General features: G+C 39.9%; 1 protein-coding gene across 1 annotated transcript; it reads right to left on the bottom strand.

The window, feature by feature from the left end:
- Nucleotides 1-528: 528 nt before the first annotated feature.
- LOC127085384 (protein OXIDATIVE STRESS 3 LIKE 4) lies at nucleotides 529-1,823 on the bottom strand. The gene is made up of 2 exons (XM_051025900.1): nucleotides 1,189-1,823; nucleotides 529-1,089 (listed from the first exon to the last, which is right to left on the bottom strand). Exons 1-2 carry the CDS (start codon nucleotides 1,470-1,472, stop codon nucleotides 639-641), a joined length of 735 nt encoding a protein of 244 aa, XP_050881857.1. The 5' UTR covers nucleotides 1,473-1,823; the 3' UTR covers nucleotides 529-638.
- Between the last annotated feature and the right edge of the window lie 9,973 nt (nucleotides 1,824-11,796).

Consider the following 11,796-nt stretch of genomic DNA (forward strand, 5'->3'; position numbering starts at 1 on the left):
ACCTTAATACCAACTACTAATAAGCAACTCAAATAGGAAATGCCAACCAAATTAGTTTAACATTATACTAATACACTTCAAATCCTATTCTAATTCAACTTTAATTTTCAGTACAGACAAAGGGACCACAACTTACCTTATCATAATAGAACCTTAATAAAGACGTAATTAAAGCCAGCCCTTCTTTTTCTAGCATCCTTATCAATACTCTAATCAAAGGATAAGATAAGATTTGTTTAAGATACGTTCCAAATACTAATCACAACTAACCATACTTTCATTATCACCACTCATCTATCCAAACTTTTCTTGTTTATATTTTTCCATACCATTAATGTAATTCCAATATCCATATAACATCATCAAAAGAAGAAACAAAAAATTGTTAGATTATTATGAAACTTTCATTACTTTGGTAGACCCACGTTAGGATATGCAAGGAATATCCTTTAACAAAATTCATTTTTTAGTGTCATCAAATCCTCTAAATCTCAATATTGTGTTGAATTTAGAGTGGTTGCCAAAATATAAGAGAGAGATACAAGTTATTCAATTCATTAACTTAGTAGTAGTTTATTTAACAAAAAAAAAAAGAATAAAAGAAAAAAACTTTATGTTAATGTTAATTAATAAACTAATTAATCATCTTCATCATCATCTTCCTCGTCATCATGTTCTTGTAGATCCGCAAGAGAAAAGCTTCTTGACTTAAAGCTTCTAAGTCTAAGCCTCATTTCAGCCGCATAAGATTCATGCATTCTACCATGCCCAATCTGATATTGATCTTCTTGTTTCTTATCCTCTCCCAAGGAAGATGAAGACGAAGAGGATGAAACTTTTCTGGTCTTCTCCTCTTCTTCATAATCATAATAATCATCATTATGATCCTCATTAACAGGCAAAAGAGGCATGGATTTAGGGTTTGACCACGAATAGAAAGATGATTTTCTTGAAAATTTGGATGCAATTAGAACCCTTCTTCTCTTGTTAAAAGGACTCTCTTGCTTCCGCAACTCGGTTAAATTGCTTACTTGTGATAGATCTGTGAAGGATTTTGATTTTCCTTCAAAATGACTCGATAATCCCCTCCTAATCACAAGATTAATCAAAAATTAGAAAATTAAACAAAAACAAAGTAGAGAGAGAAAGACAAAGAGAGAAGAGAGAGAGAGAGAAAGAGGAACAAACTTGATGGGGAGAGAGTCTTCTAAAGAATCCAACGAACCCAATCCACTTCTTGGCTTCATCTGACTCTGAACTTCCTCATCATTGTCACTGTCATCAGGAGTTCCGATCGACGACGAACTTTCCGGCGACCCGCCGCCGAAAAACTTTGCTGGTCCCGAGATCCGAAACGCTGTCGGAGCTTCATCTTCATTCATGAAGAGGCGGCGGCGGCCGACGGTCTGATCGGAAGGCGGCGGAGATGAAGGAACGTCGATGGTGAAAGTGGGACCCACTAAAACCTCCATTTTAACCCCCAAAAAACTATTTATTTTAAAGAAATTGAATTTGATTACCCTTGTCCTGTTCTTCTTTTCTTTGTCTTGGGTTTCTGAGTAAAAGGGTTATTTGTCATCAAAATTCAGAAAAATTAGAAACAGTAACTATATAACTAAATCAAGACAATGAATGAATTATGAGATTCATTGTTTTGTAACAACTATTAAAAACGTTGGTGTTGTGTTGGTGTTGTTGTTCATGAAAAATGAAAGAAAGAAGGAAGGAAATGAAGTGTGTTGTGAGTGAAAGTAGAATGATATGATTATATAAATTTATTTATGAATAAAAAATTATAATGGGGATAAATACTGGAAAAATAAATAATATAGGAAAATAGGAACGATGAGGTGAGGGTAGATGAGGGAGAGAGACAGAAGGGTGGTTTGACACGTTTGGAATGACGTGGCAAAAAGCTAGACCAGATAAAATCGGTTTACATTGTTCATCATCATGGGTGGGGTGTCTTACTCTCATCTCATACTTATCCAGTTATCCTTATGCATGTTTCCTTTTATTAATGTCATAGATCAAGTCTCTGTTTCCTTATTTACTACATTTACTTTTCGGAAATTAGATTTCTTTTCTTTTTCTTAATAGCAAAAATTTCATTTCATTTTTTTTTATTGATAACAATTTTTTTATTGAATTGATTAATTAAAAATATTGTGTCACCGTCAGATTATATTGTGGCGTAATTTGCGAATATCTCAAATATTTCACATTAGATTAATGATTTATCATAATGTCATTGAATACTTAGTAACGCGGTTTGTGCAATGAAAAATCTAGGACATACATTAAGTTTATGCAAATTGAATTGGTTAAAAAGTACGGATCTGTATGTTTTTCCTACAAGGAGCGAAGGATTTATAGACCATTGTTGGTGTTACTCGTACTATGTTTTTCCTACAAGGACCGAATGATTCATAGACCATTGTTGGTGTATGATTTGCTGAAGGTGGTAAGAAATTGAGTGTAAGAACCTTTTCACTTATAAAGAACTTGATTTTCATTTTTTTTTCAAGTAATGTGAGACTTCTAACTCACATTTGTATCATAATAATCTTCTCATAAATTGTGAGTTCATCCACTTATATTCTCCCTTTAATTTATGTCCTTGTTGACAACCTTTTAACGTCACAATCTAGTCCCTTAGTTGAATATTTACCTTTAATATTACCGATGAGTCATGACATCATTCACATTGAGTCTAAAGCAATCACATAAGAGAAAGAAAAATCACATGATCAATCAAAATTTTGTGACATTGAATTTATAGATCATTTCACTTATAAAGTATTTAACTTCTATTTTTCTAAGTCTTGTGTAACTTCTAATTCACTTATATCATAACAAATTTTATGTGTGAGAGAGAGAAAGAGAGAGAAAGAGAGAGAGAGATCACATAATCAATCACAATTTTATGACATTGAATTTATAGGTCATTTCACTTATAAAGTGTTCAACTTCTATTTTTCTAAGTAATGTGTAACTTATATTTCACTTATATCATACGAGGCAAATTAATAATAGTTATTTTATTGAAAGTTATTAGGTCAATTATACAATAAAATAAGGGTAAAAATGGTAGAAAAATAGGTTACACCAAAAGAAAGTATTTTCTTTATATATTACTAGCGTTCAGACGGGCACTCTCGTGCCCGTCTGTCCGCTTTTCTTAATGCGCACAGCAGAGAAAAATAAATGTTTGTTTTTCTTTTTATGAGGTTTGTCAACCCTAAAAGCATAATATATATGTTCGACTCATTTTTGGCGCACAAATATTATGAGATAAAGTGAACAACATTTAGCGTAAATATTTCAACATAAAACTTTCAATGCTTTGTTTATCGGATATTGTTCACTTTAAATATTAAATGAGTATTACCGATTTGTTATTTATAAAACGTATTTCATTAAATTAAATAATTAATTTAAGTAAATAAATATTTTATAAACTACTTATAACTTCAATTTTTAAATATGTAAACTATTTTGGTGTATTAAAATAATTTTATTTAATATGATTAGTCTTTCATAATATGACAAATTAAATTATAGATTAATTTAAAAGATTCAAGTTAAATATGTTATTTATAAATATTAATAATTTATTCACATTAATATTTTTTATCTAAATTAAGAGCATACTTACATCAAATATCAACAAAATATTTCAACTATGTTGGCACCCTTCGTAATTCCTAACCGAATTTATTCACATTAATATATTATAAGAAAATACGAAGAAATATTTCTATTAGAGATTAACTTTGAACAAACATTTTATATTTTTTTAAGTTAAAATATGTGCGTACATCCCGAGATTTTTATGAGGTCGTGTTTACTGTGGAAATTGGTAAACAATCGCTGGTCCTCCCTAGACTTTAAAACAAAGGGTTACTTGCAGGATCGACCAGTTGATCCTAGGACATGTGCTAGTGCAAGTGAGGCTTGTCCAACTCGACAAAATGACTTTGTGAGGAACGGCTCCTAACAAAGTGTCGAACAAGCGTAGGGTTTTCCCACACGAACGGTTTAGATAATGTTATCGCATATAGGTGACTCGTGACCGACAGCGCTATAACATTCAAAAGAGGTATACGATGAACACACTTTTGGTAAACTTTATTATCGTAATAGAATCAGTGTCGACAGCGTAAACGACAACGTAAAATGATAACTCAAAAGTAAATGAAATTAAGATAAAATGTTCAACAGGAACAATTGAAAAGTAAGGAAGTTGCATTGAAATAAATGTGGTGATTCACGTACATAGCATTCTCAAAAAACTCTTGCTTCCTCGCGCTAGGAATGAGAAGTTTTCTTACAAGTGATTTTCAGTACAAAGTGAACACCCTGAGCCCCTTGTGGGATACTCTATTTATACTAAACTAGAGGAACTACTCATAGGCTAAAACTTCTAGAAACTAGCAGATGTTGTGTCACACGACTTGCACAACCGCTGCACCCATGTCTTGCTAACTGCTCCACGTTATGGCGCTCTTTATTCTTTTTGAAACTGCTGGTTATTTTAAATTTCAAATTTCTCCCGCCCAAACGTTAGGGCGATGTTGTCTTCTGCACACTTGACTATAATTCTTTAAGTCCCAAACCTTACGTTGGTCGACAGAATGGCTTGTCGACCAGGCCAGCTTCCCCTGTCAACTTCATCCTTTGATTTGTATTTTTCCTACTTTTGCTTGCCTCCAACACCTCTTCACCCTTTGATGGGGTATAACCCTCACATTCACAAGACTCCTTCATTAGTTACGCTTTCAGCATGCCTTAGAGATTTTTCGTGGTAACAAAATGCCCCCCAGAGATGCCATTTTCGACTGTCGAAGTTGGTGAGATGATGGCATCTCTGAAACGTCGATTTACCCCTTACTGTTTCCACTTCTACTTAGTGGGACCTTTGTTTACCCCACGTTGATGATGTCATATAATTATGGCGGGCGTTTCCTTTTTCTCTCGAGACGCACAAAATCACATCTACGTCACTTCGCATCTTTATGACTGAAACGTGTTTGTCTTTTCGCTTGCCCTCTCTTCACCACGTGTCTGTAAGCGTGGGAACATGGGCATACGTGTCGAAAATGGAAGTCCAACCGCTCACTCTTCTCTGCTCAGGGTTTAAGCTCTATAAAACCCTCATTCTTTCTTCTCCTTCTCTTTTTTCGCCCTCTTGCTTCAGCATTTTACTTGTCTTCTACTCTCTGTGAAACTCTTCTTCTCCACAATGAAAAAATCTTATATTCTCTCAATTGAAAGCTCCAACAAACCTTCTGCTGCTAAACTCATACGTCCCATCAACATTGATGGTAGGGAGTACGTTCCTGAGCCTCCGTTTACAGAGGAAAAGGAGAAAATTTGGCGTTCTCAGGTATTGATTCCTCTTTCTTTGGCTAATGAACCCTTAGCGTTCTTAGGTCCTCTCCTAGAAAACCGACACCCAAAGATTACTAGAAACGACTCTTCCCTTTTCCCCGCCAGTCACATTTCTGAACCTGTGATTTCCGCTCAACAACCCTTCTCCCTTCGATACGTCAACAGGAACTTCAGGACTGCTCCTCCCAGAAATTGTCCTAAGTTATGCGCTGGGATGGACCGATTGGAATCCGAAAAAATCGACCACTGGAAAAGGACAGGCATCTATACCCTTTTATAGATTGCCCGTTGTGGCCCTCCCCAGTCCTGTGGCATGTTATTAGCCGCCCTTCAGTTCTGGGAGAGTTCGACCAACTCCTTCCATACTAAGTGTGGTATGATCACGCCGACACTTCTAGACATTGCTGCCATCACTGGCTTGAAACCGACTGGCGAAGTCTTCGACTGCGAAGTTGTAGCGCCAATTTCCTTGAGGTTCGACGTTGGTGACTCTCACAAACCAACATACAACAACTTTATTGATCATCACACCACCTCTGCAGGCCATGTGACCGACGAGGAACATGTGGCTTTCTTGACCCTTTGGCTGTCCCGCTTTGTTTTCTGCTCGAGATCTATGCAGGTAGCCAAGCACTTTGCTCTCCTGACAACCCAATTGCACCAAGAGCGTGACATTGCCTTGGGCCAACTAATATTAGCTTCTCTTTACGAGTCTCTATCTGAGGTTGTCTTCCAGATTAGGCTCTTCGACCCTGAGAACTCCAGAAAGAAAAACGTGTTGGTCCATGGCCCTTTCTGGTTTCTGCAATTGTGGCTCAATGCCACTTTCTCCAAAGATGTAGCCCCCTATGGAATGAGGAGGGTTGCGTGTCCCCTAGAGGAACGACATCTTATCTGGAAACGGTTGATCCCCCTGACGCCTATCGACAAGAATTTCCTAGACCTTCAAGTGTTTCGACTCATGTTCAACATCATGTTGACTCGTGTCGATTTCCTACCTTCTATGGCCCCTTTTAGCCGTCGAACTGAGGGTCCTGAGTGGCTCACCAGACCTTTCCCTCCGGCTGACGGGGAACACGGAGATGAAGCCTTCCTCATTTGGAGGCGTTTTCTGGTCCCTCGCTTCCTGTCGGCTGAGACCTCCAGCAGCAATCCTGGCCTAGTGACTTATCAGCCTAACCTTGTGGCCAGGAAATTCAGCCTTTGCCAATTTATTCCCAAGCCTCTATTCTCCTCCCAAGAGTTGTTTGCCAATATCCTTTGCGGTCAACCTTGGAGCGAGAATGAAGAAGAACTCGAAACCATTTGGAAAAAACGACCTCGTCTCCCTTCTCTTCCTTTTCGACCAGCCTACTACTGTACCAAAGAATTCAATGATTGGTGGCAGTCGTATTTTACCTTTTATGTTGGCACTTCTGATGCCAAACTATCTGAATTAACTAAGGCTTTTGTTTGTTTGTAGGCGAAATCGACCAAGTGTAAGGCTCTTCATGTCAAACAAATTCGTGTTTTCCAGAATTATTTCCAAGTTGTGTATCGACCAGATAATCTTCGTGGGACCATCTGGGAGGTTGCGGTCGAACTAAAGGCGAAAGTAACCGACAGGCTTTCAAAACTCAAAATCCCTGGTTACGCGAAAGACAAGTATCTTTACGCCCTTCACTTTGGAAACCTCAAGTTCCCTCCTCTGCCATCTAGCCTTTTGGCTTTGGCCTTTGGTCATTTTGTTCCGGTGTGGTTTTATTGTCCCATTTCATACGTACAAAACGCTTCTAAGAAAAAAACCGACAGAGTGGTCCCGACGAAGTATTATCTGCCTGACTATTTAGGGCCGCTTCATATTAATCCTCAATATGTTAGCGTGTTCGAAACCACACAACTTGGTAACACTTCTCTGGAAATTTTAACACTCCATTCTAGCTGTATTTCGTCGCTCACTTGCGTTTCTTTTGTTTATTTACAGCGCTCCCTCTAAATCCTGCAGGTTCTGCATCTGCTAACCAACCTACTCCTTCGACACAGAAGGCTCAGGTTCGACTCTAGCTGAATTACTATTTCCTTTGGTCTTTTGTTTTTATTCTTAACCATCCTTTCTCTTCTTGTAGGCTGCTCCTGAGCAATCTTCTGACGATGATGGGCGCCCTATTGCTCAAGTCTTGAGGAAACCCAGTTCTTCTGTATGTCCCTCTCTGAAGCATTTCTATTCGCTCTTGTGCCTTCTTAAGGGAAATATTACGTGGTCACTAATGTCTCACTTATGTGCAGGGTCAACCACGTTCGACAGAACCCCCTGTCTCTTCTGCCTCCAAAAAATCCAAAAAACACAAACGCTCTGCTCCCGCAGGCTCTGAGGTATTTCTCGTCGGTTTGTCTACTCTTCTGGCTAGCATATTTTCTTATAACCTCTCTTCGTGTCTCCAGCACACCTCCCAGCATAAATCCAAAAGCCACCATGCCCATAAGAGGAAGAAACATGACTCTCCTTCCAAGAGTGGTGAAACCAAAAGGAAGAGGCACCATACAATGCCTCCTTCAGAGGCGTCTGTTGAAGATGCCGACACCCTTGTGGTCGACACTCCCATCCTAGATACGGTCCCTGCTCCAGCCGTGGGAGCTTCACCGTCGACTGGCCTTTCCCCCGCTACTACCTTGGAGAAAACAAATCAGGATGCAGTCTCTCCTGCGTCGACACAGGTATTTACCCTTTTTCCTATTTATTTCCTTGGATTCCTGTATTTTTCTTACACATTTTTCTTTCTGCAGGCTGATGCCTCTACTGAGCCGACTCAACATGTTGCTAACTATACTCCCGCGTTGCCGGTTTCTTCTCCAGCTCGCCCATTTCAATCTGTCGACACCGCTGGTGAGTCCATTGAATTTCCTCTCCAGATTAGTGACAGTGACTCTGACTCAGTCACTAGTCTTGCGACGTATCCGGACTCCAGTTCGACTAGTTCTGACTCAAGTCTCTCTTCAGCTTCCTTGCAGGATCCACGGGGGCCAGTAGGTGTCGACACCAACAAACAACAATCCTCGCAAACTACTCCTTTGTCGACTGCTTCTCCCCCTCCTTAGATTACTTCTCCGTCAGCAGCTTCTCCTTTGACTTTTCCGGGGCTGACGATCAAGCCTTCTGCTTTAGAAGCAATTTCCAGGCTCCGCAATCTGGTGAAATCGTGTTATGTTTCTTCAGACTCTAAGCAGTTCCATTCTGGCAAAATGGGCCCTGAGGTGATGAAGACTAAGGCTCTTATAGACAAAATCCGCGTTCACGCCCTGAATCCTGACCTTCCCTTTCGTGCTCATGCATGAACATGTTGTCGGTCCAGAGATCCTGAGCGTGCTTGCCCAACTAAAGGGTCTTCAGCTCTCTAATTATTCCAAACGCGCAATGGTGGCTGTCGAATAAATTTTGGTGCCTATGATGCGCCACATCGACAACGTTCGGGACATTGAATGCCAGATTATTGTTACTGAGGCCTCCGTGAAGGAGAAATGGGAGTTGGTGACGCATGCCGACGCGGAGGTCACCATTATGTTGGGGGCTATGGAGGAGCGTCAGAAAGAATTGACTTCCAAACAAACACGGACCACTGAACTACGTCAACAAATTGATGCCATTCGGCATCAAATTGCCACCCTGGACAGTGAGTTGGAATCAATTGTTAAGGAGGAGTCACGTTTTGTCGACGAAGTGCTAAAACCTGCTCAGGCCACTATGGAGCAAACTACCACTGAAGAGCTCATGGCCGTCGAAGGAAAGCTTGAAGAGCTCAAAGCTCATGCCAACACCTTGGAGCTTGCGTCCTTGCATTATAATTTTGAGCTTAAGTCTTTCCAATCTAAGTTCGGCCAGCTTTGACCGTTTCTATTGATTGTACAAGGTTTTTGTAATATTTAAACAATGGCTTCTTGCCACATTAATGTTATCTTTCTTACTTTTAGCACTGTATATTTCTTTTTTGTGCCTTTGCAGCTGGTTTCTAACATAGTTATTTCCAACCTTATTCTTTCGACAGTTATTTAGCCTGCCAAAATTTTGACCTCTTGAAGGAGAGGCCTATATTTTTTCAAGTACTTTCCGTTCACTCTTAAAATCCGCATGTCTGGTGCCAACTCTTCGACCTCGTAGGCGTTGTTAGAAAAGGCCTGCAAAACCTTAAACGGTCCCTCCCAATTAGGGGACCACTTACCCAAAACTCTATCATTTCTATCCATAGGCAGGATCACCCTCCAAACCAGATCGTCAACAACAAACACTTTCCCTCTCACCCTTTTATTGTAGGCTCGGGCGACTTTCTCTTTTTGTCTTTGTAGGGAGTCCAATGCTAACATTCTTTCTTCATCTACGTCGACTAATTCGTCTGTCATCATACTCCAGTAATCTTCAGAAGGTATTTCATACTGCCTTTGGGTTCTGACCGCCTGGACCTAAATCTCTACTGGCAATACTGTGTCATGCCCATAAGCCAGTCGAAATGGGGTTGTTCCAGTTGCTTCTTTTGGTGACGTTCGACATGCCCACAAAGCTTGGTCCAACGTCTTATGCCAATTTCTTGGCTTCTTTCCTATGTGTTTCTTTATTAGGTTGATGATCACCTTATTAGCAACTTCGACTTGGCCATTTGCATGTGCGTAATAGGGGGTAGAGGTCAGTAATTTGATTCCCATTTCTTTTGCAAAGTCTTGCACTTTTCGACCAGTGAAAACTGACCCCTGGTCGGTTGTGATAGTTTCTGGGATGCCAAATCTACAAATGATGTAACTCTGGACAAAGTCTATTACAGCCTCTTGGTCCACATTTGTCAATGCTACAGCTTCAACCCATTTTGTGAAATAGTCGATACCGACTAACACATACCTTTGTTGTTTCGATGAAGTTGGTTTTATTTCTCCTATAACATCCAGAGCCCATCCTCAAAATGGCCAGGGTTTCACAAGTGTATGTAGCTCGCTTGCAGGCACATGCTGTATGCCCCCATGTAACTGGCATTCTTGACAGCCTTTAGCAAATTCAATGCAATCTTTCAGCATTGAAGGCCAATAAACTCCTGAGCGCATCAAGAGCCATTTCATCTTCAAACCTGCTTGATGTGCCCCACACGCCCCGCTATGTATGCTTGACACAGCCACGTATGCCTCACTTTCTCCCAGGCATTTTAATAACACTCCTTCGACTGTCTTTTTGAATAATTCATCATTTACCAAGACGTAGCTAAGGGCCCTATATTTTATCTTTCGATTTGTCGACCCCACGGGATTGCATAAGTAATCTACTAGCAGTTTACACCAGTCACTTTCCCCCTCGTCGCCGACAGCCAGAATTTCAAAATGATTTTTATCTATGGCTCCCAACTTCACGATCGCCAAATCTGGCGGTGACAACACTGTCGCTCGTACTTTCTCTCTTACTTGGACTTCTTCATCCTAGTCTTTCAACGCTTTGTACCCTGAGGCCTCCTGCGCCAAATCATTTGCTCTTTGGTTTTCTTGCTGTGGTATGTGTTGGAGATTGACTTGCTCAAACCTCTTGAGTAATCTGATGGTGACCACGAAGTACATGATTAAATTTTCTTTAACACACCTGCACTCTTTTGATGCTTGTTTAATCACTAACTCCGAGTCTCCCATAATTTCGACATTCCTTGCCCCCAATTCTAGCAGTAGTTCAAGTCCGGTGATCAGTGACTCATATTCTGCTTCATTATTGGTGCATACCCTTTCGACTCTGTATTTGAACTCTGCTGGAATTCCATCTGGAGAAATTATGACTCCTCCTATCCCAGATTCGTGCTTATGTTTTGACCCGTCGAAGTATAGCCTCCATGGTGCTAAATCTACGTAATTCTGCGCCATTTCGACCATTGAATGGTCGACAAGAAAATCCGCTACTACCTGCCCTTTCATCGCTTTCAAGGGTATGTATGTCAGGGAGTATTCTGTTAACGCTAAAGCCCATTTTCCAATTCGACTATGCAAAATTGGTTTAGATAACATGTGTTTAATAATATCAAAGTGGGAAGATACGTACACATCAACAGGCTTGATATATTGCTTTAATTTCATACAAGAGAAATACAGGCATAGACATAGTTTTTCTATATCATTATACCTAGTTTCAGGATCATTAAGCATTCGACTAAGGTAATACACAGGTCTTTCGACGCATTTTTCATCCTCTTGGACTAACATATTTCCTATAGTCGATTCTGAGGCTGTAATATACAGTCTCATTGGCCTATGCCTAACATGAGGGGTCAATACTGAAGGCCTAGTCAACTACTCTTTGATTTTGTCGAAAGCCTCTTGGTGTTCATCCTGCCATTTGAAATCCTCGTTCTTCAGTCGAAGTAGTGGGGAGAATGATTTTGTTTTGCCACTTAGATTCGATATAAATCTTCT

Source organism: Lathyrus oleraceus, chromosome 5, assembly GCF_024323335.1.
Source record: "Lathyrus oleraceus cultivar Zhongwan6 chromosome 5, CAAS_Psat_ZW6_1.0, whole genome shotgun sequence".
NCBI lineage: Eukaryota > Viridiplantae > Streptophyta > Magnoliopsida > Fabales > Fabaceae > Lathyrus > Lathyrus oleraceus.